Source organism: Ruditapes philippinarum, unplaced genomic scaffold (assembly GCF_026571515.1).
Source record: "Ruditapes philippinarum isolate M1 unplaced genomic scaffold, ASM2657151v2 ctg775_1_1_1_1, whole genome shotgun sequence".
NCBI classification, from domain to species: Eukaryota; Metazoa; Mollusca; class Bivalvia; order Venerida; family Veneridae; genus Ruditapes; species Ruditapes philippinarum.
The window spans coordinates 69,383-86,186 of record NW_026864634.1 but is presented as its reverse complement, the minus strand read 5'-3'; the positions used below and the strand labels follow the sequence as shown (position 1 = coordinate 86,186).

The 16,804-nt window shown below is 31.0% G+C and overlaps 1 protein-coding gene across 1 annotated transcript in view; it reads left to right on the top strand.

The window, feature by feature from the left end:
- Window positions 1–16,804, top strand: part of LOC132726341 (uncharacterized) — a 35,836-nt gene that overhangs the window by 16,905 nt on the left and 2,127 nt on the right. The window contains exons 20-45 of the mRNA XM_060711652.1: window positions 85–154; window positions 328–483; window positions 942–1,009; window positions 1,818–1,907; window positions 2,544–2,616; window positions 2,894–3,028; window positions 3,546–3,710; window positions 4,064–4,125; window positions 4,411–4,480; window positions 5,057–5,212; window positions 5,473–5,540; window positions 5,835–5,928; window positions 7,081–7,281; window positions 8,227–8,382; window positions 8,793–8,954; window positions 9,955–10,077; window positions 10,284–10,442; window positions 11,183–11,389; window positions 11,662–11,831; window positions 12,447–12,648; window positions 13,312–13,456; window positions 14,005–14,137; window positions 14,614–14,785; window positions 14,940–15,039; window positions 15,443–15,517; window positions 16,129–16,438. Of these exons, the coding sequence (XP_060567635.1) occupies window positions 85–154; window positions 328–483; window positions 942–1,009; window positions 1,818–1,907; window positions 2,544–2,616; window positions 2,894–3,028; window positions 3,546–3,710; window positions 4,064–4,125; window positions 4,411–4,480; window positions 5,057–5,212; window positions 5,473–5,540; window positions 5,835–5,928; window positions 7,081–7,281; window positions 8,227–8,382; window positions 8,793–8,954; window positions 9,955–10,077; window positions 10,284–10,442; window positions 11,183–11,389; window positions 11,662–11,831; window positions 12,447–12,648; window positions 13,312–13,456; window positions 14,005–14,137; window positions 14,614–14,785; window positions 14,940–15,039; window positions 15,443–15,517; window positions 16,129–16,438 (3,522 nt within the window). The remainder of the gene's footprint in view (window positions 1–84; window positions 155–327; window positions 484–941; window positions 1,010–1,817; window positions 1,908–2,543; window positions 2,617–2,893; window positions 3,029–3,545; window positions 3,711–4,063; window positions 4,126–4,410; window positions 4,481–5,056; window positions 5,213–5,472; window positions 5,541–5,834; window positions 5,929–7,080; window positions 7,282–8,226; window positions 8,383–8,792; window positions 8,955–9,954; window positions 10,078–10,283; window positions 10,443–11,182; window positions 11,390–11,661; window positions 11,832–12,446; window positions 12,649–13,311; window positions 13,457–14,004; window positions 14,138–14,613; window positions 14,786–14,939; window positions 15,040–15,442; window positions 15,518–16,128; window positions 16,439–16,804) is intronic.

Below are 16,804 nucleotides of genomic sequence, written 5' to 3'. Positions count from 1 at the left end.
CATTTTATTTAGGCTGATTTATTTTAAGTTCAAAATAACAAGATAGGAAACGTGGAAATAGATAATTTTGTTATCTTTTTACAGGCACGCTGTTATGATCTTGGCAATGCAGAGACAGCTAAATGTGTACCAAAGCAAACATGCCACGTGAAATGTAAGAAATATTTTCAATATTTACGTACACGTATAAATGTGTCGTGTTATATAAAATCGTATATCTTTTTTTCAGAATAATTCTGAACTAATTATGTTTGGAAAATGAAGACTTATTTTGGGAAAATACCTGACACGGAGATTATCTATGGTCAATTTATTGAATGTTTTCAGCGTTTTGTCCAATACCACAGCAGGAATTAGTGTCAACCTGTCAGGTGACCTGTAATCCGAAGGAAGACGCGGAAAATTCAGATGGTCAAATCTGTTGTCCTAACTCTTGCGGTGGTGAAAATGGGGGAGTATATATGGATCCGCTCAGTTATTATGGTAAAGTTTGATAACATATTTATGTATTAAATGCTCTATGCCTTCAGATAAGTAAACGTTTATTTTAATTGAGGCAAAAGTACAGTACAAACTCTGTTGAGAAATATCTAGGAACGACCAATTATTTGGTTATTGCCGAGAGGTGTTGCAAGAGAAAAGCAATTTATTGTGAAATCTTTCCTGCTATTGTTGTAAATAAAGGTTATTGTATTTCCGCAGAGATTGCACTGTCTCAAATATTTATATGTATGATATCCACTCGACACTTTGCAGAATAATGATATTTTTTTTATTTTAAGATAGATGAACGAACAGGATCGGAGCTTTTTCGATTTAAGTGTAGCTCTATATAATTAATTGTAGCAATATGAAATGAAACTTTATTTACTAATTTCATGTAAATGATTTAATAATATCATGAAAAAATAACTTGATTCAATTTTATCGTAAATTTCCAGTATGTCCGAGAGACGAAGAAACAGGACTTTGCCAAATTCAACCAGGCACTAAATGTGACACGGGAATGGTTAGTATATGTACCACTTTTGATAAATAATGTCACGTTTAGCCTAATCGTGTATGATTTTAAATTTATAATATAGATTTATATTTTAGATTTATTTCAAGGTTATTTGAGCTTTACTGCTTCGTTGTTGAACCTTATATTCTTTGTGCATTATACATGTATAACATGAGAATTACGAGTACTTGGATACATTTATCTTAAAATTTTACTTAGTCACTTATTTCATCAATTATTATTTGTTAGTAGGCATGAATGAAATAACATTTGTCTATAGGGAGAGACCGAATAGAATTAACACTTACCTACTTTGTGATTGTAATTATGTTGTAATTGTTATTATCGGTGAGTATAATTTAGCGTCATGAAATTATGTGATTAATCAGGACCGAAGGCATTAATTAGATGTATCTAAAAAAAGAGAAAGGAAATGGAACGATTTCATTGAATACAATGTAATCTAAACCTCTAAATGTCATAATTGTACAATTATGAATATCAATGTTTAGCTTTTTAAAGCTAAAAAGTAAGACTTAGTAGATTGGAAAATTTTCTAAACAAAAAAGGAAGATTAAGAAACTTTTACGTATGCTGAAAGCTTGATTAGATTAACCTATTATCAGTTAATCTAGACCTTCAAATGAATATTAAAAATATATGTCATGGTGCATGATAAAGAAAAGAGGCGTTTCTGAAATATGATAAGGAAACATTAGATTTAAAAAATGATATTTTATTGTTCTATTAATAGTTCATCTTGGCATACTATATTAAATGTAAAAAAGCTAATACTATGCTATCACACATGCAGATATTTTGTCCTGCATTGGACAAGTGCGTTGAAGATGATTATGATTTTGCATCATGCCAGCCAGAGGTTACTGAGTGCAATGAAAAACAGGTTTGTGTATTTTTATCATTAAATGCAGTTAAATGTAATCATTTAAAATGACGATATTCCATGACCTATAGATGCAGGGATAAGGAATTAAGCCTATAACGATGTATATCGATGTATAAACCCTTTGGATGAATTTTAGACGGCCATTTTCTATTTAATATTTTCGAGACAATAGAAAACATATTAGAAATTAAATTTGTCTTGATTAATAATTACGGGGTTTGATAAAAGAAATAGATATCCAGTTTGAGTGAATTGTTGTAGAATGATGCATAGTTAGAGTTCAAATGCGCAGTAATATTACCACGAAGGTCAATAAGCCCGAGTGATTAATTACAAAGCATAAATACGATAAACCGTGCGTTAATATACAAGAAAAAAAGTATATTACCATTCTAACATGCATATAAAAAGAGAATCTGTTACATGAAAATATGGGGAACTACAATGAGCGTAGAAGTATTTTTCCTGACTTCATTTGATTTATTGACCTTCGTGGTAATATTCCTGCGCGAATCGTTTTAGAATTAATAATTTATAATTGTGTGGTTGTTGTCATTTCATAATTATTATCCAAACTGCTCTTACACGTTATTAGACTAGTTATTACTTTAAATAAAGCGCATTGTCTTACAGAGTTATTGCCTCGATGCACAAGGATTTGGAACATGTGTCCCTGCCGACACTTGTACAATAAGAAGCATCAAAAGTAGGTTATTGTCATTTGTCACACAAACCTTTTTTTCATTAGCAATGATATTTTAAGTCTACATAGTTACAATGTATATTAAAACTGTCCAGTATTAATTAATTGGTTTTAATTTATAAGATCGCAAGGCAGGAATTTTTAATTATTATCGTATACGTTACACATTGTTATCAATTTTATATAATTTGTTGCCATTTTTATAATCAGTAAATCAATGGTCTAAAAAAAGTGTTCTGATTTGAAAAAGGTAAAACAAATTAGTTATTTCACATTACAGTCAAGATGGCAACAGATGCAGATTTTTACACAATGATTGCAAAGGAAACAGAAGTTATCGCTGAATTAACTCCACAACTGATCGACGCATTAAAGATTAACCCGAATGCATTTAAAAGTGTTGAACTGTTTCAAGGTTAGGCATTTTCATCTGTCTTTTCAACGATATTTAGATGCCAATTCGTAATTGTATTTCTCAGCTATTCATTTTCTTGAACAAAAAAGCAATAAAAAAACATTGCAAAATATAGTATAATATTAAAATACTACTAATTATAAAAATGATTGTGCTGATGATGTGGTGTATTACAGATTTTGTTAGCTACTGTACTATAAAAGAAATAGGCCTCCTGACAAGGTACAAGCAACATTTTGACTTTACAGAAACCTTTATATAGAAGTGTATACTTGCATAAAGTATAGAAACATAGTTTAAGTGCGGAGAGCCATGTTCACGAAATATAGAGTCGCGAAAATGTACAATTGCACAATCAAGAGGGCAATAAATAATGATGGCCAAATTATCTCCTTAGGTAAAAATTAACAATATTGATTGGCTGTGTTGTGGAGACAATTTACATCCACCACACGTCAATAAAGGGGAAACAACTTGAATTCAAAATTCAAAAAAATATTTTTTACTTGTTTAACAGGATCGCTCGGAATTCTGGTAACATTATCAATCACCGACCCTATGGAAGCCGAGTCAACTTTAGCACAGCTTGAGATCTTGGTTCAGCAGTCGAAATTGTCATTTATGATTCTTGGCAGCAAATACGACATCAATCCCGATTCATTCAAAGTAGGAGTAGACTTAGGTAATTACGTTTAATCTACTTTAAAAGTGTATAAATGTATTTAAAAAACAGTTATGCAGAAGTGCGTTAAAATGTAAATGAAACACAACATATTCCAAATTAAGAAATCTGTACACATTTTGCTTTCAGATGGTTTTAAATATGATAGTGTGTATTTAGTTCCGAAGTAAAACTGAATTACTGTTCTGGTATTTTATTAAATTTCATCAGAATGCGTTGACATTCAAGCTTACGTGTTGTCTCTATTTCTAAAAATATTTGGTATCTTTTTAATTTTTATCTGTTTATCGTGTTTGTCAAAGAGCCTAACGCTTTAATCTGACAACATGAGATCTATTTTTATATATATTCAGTGGTGTTTGAGGATACTGATTGTAAAACGACAGAAAACTGTCCCGAATGTGGCGACGGCGAGGTAAGAATTTAACATTTTCAATTTTGTTGTTTTTGACGTTGTTAACAGATTCTGTTTTTCCCTGTTTTATAGATAAATATCTATTAAATCGATCTTTTTATCATCATTTACTTCATCATTGGAGGTTACTTCGTCGATATCCATTTATTTACAGCTGAGTGGCTTTGATGTTTATTTGATACTTGAATGAGTCAGAAAATTAAATAAAATAAAATGAATTTCACGATTCAATGATGGTTTATATTACGTCTCCGTTTTAAAAGAGAATTATGTTACCCTTTGTAGGCATCGTGCACTAATAAAGATGGAACGAAATCAGTAATTTGTGTTCCAAGTCAAATATGCCGTGTCGAATGTAAGTACATGTATTATAAGAATCACGTCGTTTTCTTCAATCTCCTTTGTTGATCATATTCTGAATGCGTTTGCTTTTCTTTCCCAAGTTTTAACAATGTGAATGAAACGAAATCTCTGCATGAACATGCACTTTTTTTTTGTCACACGAAAGTCCATTTTTCGTGTTAAATTCCGTTACAATCATTAGTCAGAATAACAATGATATACATTTAACTGTGGAATTGTGTCAATTGTGGAATTTCTACACCACAGTTAGTTATCAACAGCATAATACATGACTGAAAAAAGATAATTCATGAAATATAAAACTAATTTTACAGCGCCAATGTTTAAAGCGCATCATATCTAAATATAATGACACTCAGATCTGCTTCATTTCGTTAAAGCAAATTGTCATGTTTTTAAATAGCAAAGTTATAGTTAAACTGACAAACTGCTTACAAAGTTAATAATATCTTCATGGATACAGATATCCATATTGCAACAATAGTAAAAACTACCGAGAACGCTAAGAATATGATACATTTTCCATTGCATTAAAATTATATTGTTTTTGCCTTGTAAATAACTTCAGCTGCGTGTCAACTACCAGTAAAAGATGTTTTTTCAACGTGTCCAATCGAATGTGATCCAAGACAAGACAAGAAACGGTCAGATGGAAAACTGTGTTGTCCTAACGCATGTGGTGGGGAGAGCAGCGGTGTTTACGTTGAGCCTGTCACACGTTACGGTACACTTTGTCATATTTCGAAATTTAAGATATGCATACGTTAAACGTTTAGAATCAGAACAAAACAAATATTTGTGCCAATGCAAAAAAGCAACAATTCTGAACAGGAGAGATGTCCCGAGAGCAATGACCAAAAACAACAACAGCTAAAATAAGTAACTTGTAAATTGTAGTTTATTTAATTTGACAGTTACCCAGCAACTTGCTTATGCAAACTCCAAAAGATCATGTAAATATATTGTTTTGCGTTCCTTTTCCAGTATGCCCAGTGGACGAGGATTCAGGGATGTGTCTCACAGAGGCGGACACCAAATGTGAAACGGGAAAAGTATACTCATTTGCTATTTATTGTCATTTTACATGCAAACTAAGATAATTTCATTTAACTTATTTTTAGAAAAGTTAAACGCGAGTACCCTGTTAGATTTAGTTTTCAAATGTCATGTTTAAATGATGCCGTGAATTATACCATGTGTGTAAGAAATTTGCTGTTGTTACTTCTGACTTAAGAAAATAAACCAAGGAAATCAACACAAAACAAGCTTATGTTTTTACACATATTTTATTCATGACTCTTAAGTTGTTCTACAGAAAACAATCTTTAAAAAAATATTTATTCAAGGAATGGTGCTCTGCTACATTTTCCTGTGAAACAACTGATGATGATTGTTCCAAACAAGGCTTACAACAAAATGTTGATGATGTCACAAAATCAGGTAATTGTACTAGTTGAAAACAGAGTGGCAAGAAATCCGTCATATTTTATTTATACAGAGCAAGAAAAGCGCATCCTTACCAAAGTCGCATCCTGACCTTAGTCCCGTGTTATTGACTACTTAGTTTTATGACTTTGTCCTCTGTCAAAATGACAGAAAGAGTTTAATTTTCAAAGATTTGCATGTCTGTCATATGAATAAAATTGTGCAATTTTGTGTAAATGATATCATTGTTATAATATGTCAACAGTATTTTGTATAACATCTTACACAATTAAATTTCATTTACATTTGATTATTCATGATTATTATCTTATCTTTCATATAATCATGCATATTGTTAAGCAGTAGTAATGATATTCCTATAAAAATATACTTCGTACATTTAAATACAATAAGATAAGATGTATACTGATATGTTTTCGGAACAGCAATTTACATGTAGTATGTTACCTTACTTATCTTAAACGTATTCATTGTGTACACACCAAATATTTTGTATTGTACATTTCTGTGTCAAGGGCAAGTGGCCTATATCACGAATAAATGAGTTGAGTTGAGATACCTCGTGACCACAATGAACATTTTAAAAAAGAGATTATTTCGCACTTGAAAAAAAATAACAGCTAGTCTTGCCGTTAATGTAGGAATTCATATATAGAATTACTATATTTCTTTTATTTACATCTACTCATTTGAAAATAAGTTATCTGCAGCTGACGATTTTAATAGTAATTTTTTTACACGAATTTTACACTTGTGAAAATAAAGATTTAATTATCTAAATACATTCTACACATTTTTGTTTTGTGCTTACACACATGAATCAGTATGAAACATTTAAAATTAGCAGAACACATGACGTACCTCAAAAACAATTGTTACAAGAAAATTCCTTTGATTTTATTGTTAAGATGATACTAAAAAATGAAAAATTGTCTACATGTGTCATTTGTATGCATTGACACTGTTAAGTATGAAGCAGTAATATTTTTTAACAAAGTAATGAGATATTTAATAATATATCACGGTAAAACTAATCTATTGATTGATTTGTATATGTTTCACATTTGAAATGTAAACATTTAGCAAGAAGCATATTAAGAAAATGTTAAAACCTTATTCTGTAATATCTATTCATTGCTTTTATAGATAGATACATTGTTCGTATACCTCTTGTGACGAAAGGATTAAAGTTCATCAAAGCATTTGCACCAAAAGATGCCACAGCTACATTACAACAAGAAGTGGAGAAATTTGCTAATTTGATGAAAGGAAAGCTTCTTAAAACTTTACAGACAGCAGATACTGATGTGACGATAGAAAGGGTTGCAGTATATCCGGAGAAAATCGGTGATAAATTAATATGATTACTTTAAAAAAAATTGGCGGCATTGCCGCGTTATTTGCACTAGTATTTTAAGGATTTCTTGTCGCGTAGGTTCCACAAGCCGTTTTTTGTTGTTTCGTAAGCAAGAAACATTACACTATTTTCTTAGTACTGGCTGATTGTAGAAACTTATTTTATATTTATGTCTTTTCAGGAATACAAATCATGGGCACATTAATATTTGAATTTTATTTAATTTTACCTAATTCATATGGTGCTATATTAGTCATATATATTATATTTGTTAGAAAACAAATTTATATAATAAATTTGAAAGTGGGGGATTCAAGACTCGTATGTATTTTTCGGACTCCTTTCTCAGATGTTTTTCTGTGGCAATTTATTATCAGAAATTATCTGGTTATGATTTCTCCACAAGACTGGCCATGATGTCTGTGATAATTTGTATGTTGAGTCATGCACATATAAAAAATGCAATAGTGCGAGCTGTACAAGTGGAACTGTTTAGCAATAAGGTTTACATGTATTCTTAAACAAAAAAATGAAAATGTTATTTTATTCGTTTATCGTGAAATTTGGAACATATTTTCTCTTAACATGCTTAATATGACAAAAGTCTATATACATGTATTTCACTCGCTGTTCCCGCTCGTTAAAATATATGGAATTTAATCATGTTTTGTGAAAATATAGTCCATATTTCACTCAAACGAAATATAAACAATATTTTCTTTTTTAAGATATATCTCTATGAAAATATGTTTTATTTCTATATAATAATTTTACTTGTCAAGCAATTTCACATTCTATTAAGTCGATGTCAGTGATATTTTTAAATGATAAAAATTCTAACATTTACTTAGTTAAAGGAGATAGGATCTCATTGTTATTAAAATGAAACAAGAAAGTATCAATTGTTTATTGTTATATAATGATATTTTGAACAGATACGAGGACATTTTCCGTCTATGCAGATGTACTTTGCAAAACATTGACAGCTAGTGACATAATGGAAAAAGTGGTAATGCTTTTATCGTCATCATTGGGTACCGAGGAATTTACCCTTGAACAAGGAAATCATCCTTCTGTTACAGCTGTTTTAGGTTTGTACTTTGTTTATTTATTTTTTTTATTTTTTATGATATTTAAGAAAAAGAAACTATATTTCTACAATTCATTTGTGGGTCATGGATTATGTGGAACAATCATACATAAGAATTTTGTGAACGATGATTACCAAATACATGCTCTACAACTCGAAAGTTTGATTTCGCTCTGTGACTGTTGAGTATAAATATATGCATCCAAATACAAGAAAATATAAAAACGATGTACATATAATAAATAACAATCATGTAACCTTTATTAGGTAAAATCTGAACTTTATTTTTTCACAACAATATTACTTGTTTTTACCTGTATTATTATTTCAATTATATTTTTGTTTGCAACAACAATGATTTTATTTCTTTGAAATCAGTATATTCTTTAACGAATTGACTTCAAATTAAAGGTCAACAAAGTGATCAGATATTCATAGTACGAAAACCATTGGTGGCTGGCACGGACACAATGTTGGGTCTGCTTAAAGTCGTACTAGAAACAATGTTCACTTCTGTTCCTGTAAAGGCAACTCTAGATTGCAGTGAAGCAGAAGGCGTGGACGTCGTTGCAGGTATAGACTAATGTTCTTTTATATCATTTAACTAAGTTATATTAAAATTATTCAGGACTCCCTATAGGTTAAACAAATTTTATATATGAAATGGTGACCTTGGTGGAAAGATGAAAAGAATCCAGGCCAAACATCATACATACAAATATCGGCTCAAGAGTGTGTTTATAAGATTATAGTTTCATCATACACCATCGAACTATTATAGATTATGTGTAAACTAAAATGCCGACTCAACAGAAAAAAGCAAATTTTGCAATGTATTAATATTCCAAGTAACACAAAAAAAGATTTTTTTTCCACATATGTAGCTCTTTCGTCGAATCAACGCTTGTTTTTCAAAGTATTATCATTACAATATTGGTTTTCTTCACTTTTCTTCACAGCCGAGCTCAAGGACAACTATAACAGTATATTGTACAAAACCTTATGTTCCTTTACATTTAAATATTTGTTTACATACTATAACCACAAAATTGTACCGAACGCATGCAAAAAGGGAAAATAATACATGTAATACATGTAATAAAAAAATTTACAATGTATACATGAACATAGATTTGTTATGTATTGTGTAAAGGTGATCTAGGTAAAGAGAATATCTTATGACTTAATGTATCGGTGTATTCATATCATATAATATTTACTAATTATTTACTACTTAAAACTTCAAAATGTAAAACGCTCTCGTTTTGAAATGCATGTAGATTATTTTGTAGTAGCAGGAATAAAAAGGACTACCTGTTAAAAGTGCAATGCTTTGACAAAATGTTAACTTTATTTATTGACATGTAATACATCAGACAAATGGGTCAATATGGTATTGCATGCAAACAACTTGTAAGGATATAGCTTAGTTTATTTAGGTTAATCGTCATATTATCTTATGATGGAACGATATTATATCATTTATATAATCGCAATTTCATTTTGACATGTGTCAAGAGTCACGTTTGTTAAAATTGTGTATTTAGCTATACATTTAGCTATATATTTACAGGCAATACGGCGTCTCCGATAAATGATATAAGCAGTGACCAAGAATTTGCTATTCGTCATAAACTTACCGAAATGCAACTTGTGAAATGTGAACTTTTATCCAGTCAATTAAAGAGCATACCTGGTAAGTCAGAAATTTACAAAGCTCTGTTTTAACATTAGATCTTTGACAAAACGTTTGCTTTGTGACAATATCTGCTATTTTTCATATTTAACCCTTTGTTAAAGAGAGAATTTCCTTTTTCATCATAATTTCAACCTTGAGGCTGTATGAACTTTATAAATATTAATACAGTTCACATCTTAACTTTTTATCTCTACATTTAACAGATGGGGTGGCAGTGTATATTGGATTTATTGCTCTTCCAAAGGACATTGGTAAACTTGGCACTGTGACTGACATAGAGTTACTTCAAGAACAAATACAGACTGATGAAGATAATGACTGTATAGGTCTACCAGACAACCTGTTTAGAATAGAACACGAAGGTTAGATATTGTTAGATATTGTTTCAATTATTTGCACCTCTGAAGTGTTTTTGTTCAACGCAGCTCAACAGAAAAGGACAATATTATCAAGAACTAATGCAGAAAATAGTATTTTGGTGGGGTTTCATGTTGAAAATATGATAAACAAGATCAACACGGAAAGGCAGCGTTCAAGGTTCATATAGCGACATTCCAGTTTTAATGGTCGAGGACGACCTCCGGTTCCCCTTCCTGCATTATTTCAGTGGAGTAGAATATCCGATGTCCCGTTAGTTAGTTGAATAGTTTCCTCACTTGAAATAAACGCAAAGTCCCTGGGGGATTCGAACCAACAGCGGTAAGGGGATTAGTGGTTAGTGATATCACAGATATCAATACATACAGTCTACAGAAACCTGATACTATGATATTGCATACACTTTTACAATCCTTGATAAGGCATATTGAAATGTGGTCTATAATCTTGTTCTTAATTGCATTGTTTTCAAAGCTATTTTTGCGCCCCTTTCCCCCCACCATATATCTAAAGGGGATGTTTGTCATCTATCTAAATTAATTTGGATTTCTAACATTTTTATCCCTTTTGTCCATTAAATATCTCGATTAATTGCTGATTTTTCTTGATTTTTTCCTGATCAAAAGTCTAAAATCAACATATCACACTTAATAACAAACACTCATTAAATACTATGAAATTTATGCAGAAGGGCTTTTATGACGTACATTTTTTATTTTAACAGGCGATAAACTGTTCGAGCTATTATATGATTATCCGGCAAAAATGACAGGAAACAATGAGATGTGGATAGGACCTGTCAGTACGGCTCTGCAGGAACAGTTTATAAGATATGTTATAACCCGTGAAACAGTGTTAAGAAACATCCGTGTTACTGTTTCAATAGCAACAGATAGCACTGGCTCACGACCAGCTAAATTGTTGTATAAAGGTAAAAGTTTTATAAATGTCATTTGAGCAAAGCATTAGTCAAACGGCTAGGTATATAAAACTGTTTTTATATTATCCAAAGATTGTATTTTCAGTGAGTTTGACTACGAATTCAAATTTGATAGTTATAAAAGTTCATTTACGAAAATTATTACTTTTTCTTATTATATTAAACATTTGTTCAGTTTATCTTATACTTTCTTTCATTTTCCAAATCACTAATTATATTTCATTCGTTAACTGAATTTCACCATTCTTTTTTCTGTTTTTAAGGCGATCCCCTTCGAGAAACGGATGTTACGAATTTACTGTCTTCGGAAGATAGCCTTAAAGCACTGGAAATATGCGTTAGACCAGATTACAGCGGTGTGTTTAACCTAGACATTACAGAAAATGTTGGGTTATTAGGTACACCAGGTAGAAAAATTGAAATTCCAGTCGTGGTAAGTATATAAATAAAATAAATTGCTCGAAACGCATAATGTGATCAAATCGTGACAGCTTTACATCACATTTGCATTAGCTGTGTTCTATGTTATGCTAAATTATTTCAGTGGATTTTAATTTCCCATCTGCTGATCTTTTCGACGCGGATTGACAACTGTCTTAAATAATTGGAATCCTTAGAGAGTAGTATTTATAGAACTCGCATGATATGATATCATTCTGACGTATAATCAAATAAATAGTTATCATCTTTGAGCACCTTAGTCAAATTATTCGGGGAAAGAAATACATGATTGTCTTCATATAAATGTAGCAAAATGTAAACAAAGTGGTATTTTGACTTCCATACAAAATACCATTACATCACTATGACTGAACATTTTGCCAAAAAGCAACAGAAGAAAAAATATCTTCAAGTTATTGGCAAAAGATTAACTACAAAACTGTATTTGGAAATTATAAAATACACCAAAAATAAAAAGCTCCTGAGATCATTTCTCGGAGCAATGGGACTTTAAATAAAACTTTTACACTAAATGACCAGAGTTTAAAATAATCTTAAACAAAAGAAAACTTAAAGCATTTTTACACAGACATTGTCCATTCAACAGGTAAATGGCCAAAATGATGCACCTGAGTTTACTAGAAAATCAGATCTGCCAACAGGTTTTACATACCCAATGGTGCCAACAGGTGATGATATCATCAATGTTCCTAAATTTAATGTGAAAGAGTTAATGGAACTGCTTGCTGTTGACACAGATGGTGACGATCTTGGAATGGCTGTTGTTGGCGTTACAAGTAACAAAATCGGTACAATATACATACCTTATGGCAATCTCAACTTTATAAATCATGATTTCATACCCTAATTTCACATTTTGCCTCAAAATCAAATGTATAAATCCTTGTTAGGAAATGGCAAGCATGAAAGATATAACGTTTGAATAATTGCATTAGAGTGTGTATGCTTATCGCTTGAAAAAAAGTAACACTGTCTGTATGTGAACATGTTTGCAAAAATACCAAAATTTTAATAAAGTAGTATGACTTTAATACAAAAACAAAATCACTACCACTGTACTCTGTACCATTATAGTATCAGAAGCTATATATATGGTCCGGTTACTTGCAAATTAGTATCTTTTTTGAAGTAATAGGATGCCAAAAATAAGATAAAAAGCATTTATGGAACATAATTGGCCCTTGATATACGATTAAGTGTATTCTTCTTTCAAGATAATTTTATCAAAATTATTCAATTCTACCAACCTGTAATATTAAAACATTCCATTACCGTAGTAGTGACAATTTTGTTAAAATGAAAAATATACTGCATTTCTATGGTTGTAACCAGCTATTTAAAACGTAACTTAGTTTTATGTTATACATTATTATTCGCTGTAATGCTCTTAATTTGTTTAACGTCTTGCAAAAAAACCCGTTTCGATATAACATACACATTTGCATTTTCAGATGGAACATGGGAGTATTCAAGGGATGAGGGTAGTACGTGGGAGACTTTGGTTCCGATGGATACAGTTCCAGAATCTGAACAGATTAATCATAACGTGAAACTTCTCCATCCGACAGATTATCTTAGATTTACCGTTTCAGAGAGGTACTGTTTCATATTATTTTCATGTTCGAATTTTACCATTGATACACTTTAAACTATCTTAATCAAATCAGTTCTCTGTGCAGCATCTACAATATATAGCTTAGAATACCTGAAAAAGTTCTCGTCATCTATAAGGAACTATAACTCGTTCATAATTGGGTTTCCTAAAAGTATCAACCACTTTAAACCTTTGTGAATGAGAATAGGTTCCTCAGGTTTGAGTAGAAAAATATTGCATATGGGCACATGGCAGTTATACCAATGGACAATAATTATCCTGCTTAGTTATAAAACACATCAAATGAACAGTTTTAACTTTCAATGACAAACATACTAACAATTTTGCAAGAACAATATATATCGTTTCTATTTTACTCATCATTTTCTGTTTGATTTTGTATTTGCATGTTATTTGTTTTTGTCTTTGTATCAACTTTTTTATTTCATTTTTTTATTTCTTCAACTTTGTTGGGTTTTTTGTTGTTCTTTTTAATCAAAGTATTTTCAGAGGAATTACACTCCTGCTATAAATTCTGCATGAATTTCAGTCACAAAAAAGAAACCTGGCTGTTAGACAGTGCACCAAAGATAGCTGTTCTTGCTTGGGATGGCTTCAAGGATGACAGTACTATGACAGATGACACTGTTAGCCTAGAAATATGTGACACATTCGAAACTGGAGTAAGTGCGTTTTGATTGGGTCCAATCTTATATCTAAATGGTTGAATGTTGATTTGAATTTCGTACTGTTGATTTTAGATTGAGATTTTACATAGTTGCAGTGTTGAATTCATTAAAAACTCATGAACACACTTGACCAAGCAGGTGTAATTGTCAAACATTGTTTCCTTTCCATGGCTGCCCTGGTATTTCCTTTTTACGGATAGGAAATAATAACCTAGAGCAGTACATGTAGCGAAATTTATATCCAAATGTCGAAGCTTTGTAACCATGAGATGGATAGAAAGATTTATATATTATTCATGACTAATATACGCCTATTTAACAAGTATTTTGTGTTTTAATGCCATTTCGCAAAATATAAAACACAAAATAACCATACTTTAAGCTGCTTGAAATTGGCTCTACTTTCAAATTAATTCATTTTTGTAAACATGAAAGCAAATATTAACACAAAGGACATAACGCCCTTTCAGATCCAGAAATACTGCTATGCTGGGACAAAATCTACTTATTCAAAAGACATGGTACAATTTTCTCTTCCACGTGCTGGTTGTGATGGTGAACCAAATTCTGGCAAAGAAATGATGCAATGTGGCTGCGGTGATGATCGGTCTTGTTTGGATTGCTTTGGTGAACCAAATGGAGGTAAGTTGAATTGAGCCACGACATGACAAAACCAGCGTATTAAACATATATGATATGATACGATATTGATATGATGTAATATGATTTTGATATGATATGATATAATATTATAGTATTACAATACCTATATTAATATTTTGTTTTTAAACTATAGATGCCCAGCTGGATGAATGTGGTATATGCGGTGGTACGAATAATGAAGTCAATTGTGATGTCGAAGAATGCAAACAAATAAGAAAAGGCTATTGCGAAAGGTTGGGCCTTTCCCTAGTATAAATCACAGAATTATATTAGCTTTACTTTATTCTTTTATATGTATAATGAATTTATGAAACCTGTTTACTAAGTAGTATGAAGCTTTCACTGTTGAAATACATAAAGATACATGCATATGTTTATCAAAAAGGGAATAAGCCTTTCAAAATATAAATGTTCTATTATTTTGATAGAATAAGCAATAATTCATATCATGCAACGCTCTTTCTTATGTGTTTAGATAAAACAGATGCATAGTTATGCAAACAAAATAGAATTTGATTTGTACATTGATTATTGGAAATCAACAGATATGTCAAACTCTAAAACAATTTGATTTATTTCATGTATGTTTTTAAATAGTTTAAGCTGAAATATATAGAAATATGTTTTATTTTGCAGACAAGAAGAATTTAGTGATAGTATGTCTGAAATCTGTTTGGAAGGTGAAACTCTTAACTCTGAGCATATAGACACGTAAGCCGCTCAAGTATTTTTCTGACTTATTTTCTTGTACAAATACCACGCTTTGATTGTTTTTAATTGGCAATCTTCTGCTTTTAAGACAACCAATAAACAGACAGTATGGTTGTTGGTTATCATGTTTATTTTTCGTTTATACATTTGCTGCCCTTCTTGTTAACATTCCGGTTGTATAACTAGCCCTGTCATGTGTGTGAATACCACTCCACATTTTTATACTTGCATTAATATTCGACCCATTTTCAGTCACCTTTGATAAATGATTCGAACTTAATATCAACGGAACTCTGTCGTCGTATAGCAAAATTACATATTATTCCATTTATTCATTTACTATAGGGTTGGAAAGGAAAACATAGAAGATTTTTTATGTTCATGATTTCATTTATAAAAAACATAGTTTGCCTCTAAGGGGCATAAAAGGTCATGTGAATGACGAATTAGGAATATATTCTATAATAAGTGAGTGGTTATGCATTTTTGTTTTGTAAAAAAAATATAATCCAATACTGAAATAACTGAATAATTAAATTAAATTTTGTTTGTACAAAGTACACAGTTATTGCAATAAAATTTCAAGACTTCTTTATGTTTTTAATTTACAGTTGTGGTTTTTGCATAGCAAAAGGAACAGTTATTAAGGAAGATCAATGTGGAGTACCCTGTGGTAATGACGATTGTCTAGATTGTGCTGGAGAAAAGGGTTTGTACGCTGAAAACACATGTGGTGATTGCAAACCGATCGCACAACTCAATGAAAATTGTGGCAATGATGCGATAAAGATAGGAAACATTCATCCTCCTACGTCAATACCTTGGGCCGTTATGAATATAACTGTCAATGTCAGTGGACTGCCGGAAAATGACAGTCCTGATATTTCCGAGTGCCTTTTAGAACCCAAAGAAGAAAGTGAAGTACGTAACATTTAAATTCACTACATCACTTTGTATATGTACATCACATGTACTTTAAGACTTAGTGTTATATTCAGCAATGCAGTAATTTTCAGGAAACCACAATTTGAAATTCATAATATACCGGTATTATTCATCAATTTACAATTTTTCAAATGCATCAAATTTAACATCAATACACAGTCATACTGTGAAAATAAAAAACCTGTTAGGCTAAGAAAATATTTAACGTTTCTCTCAAAATTTATATAAAACTGCTTGCGTTAGTTCCGACGAGATATATGAACAAAGCAGTTGCTGTAATAGGTATTTTTCATTTGAAAGAAACCAATACATTTGAAAGCGCAACGCAATTCTGATTAAGCT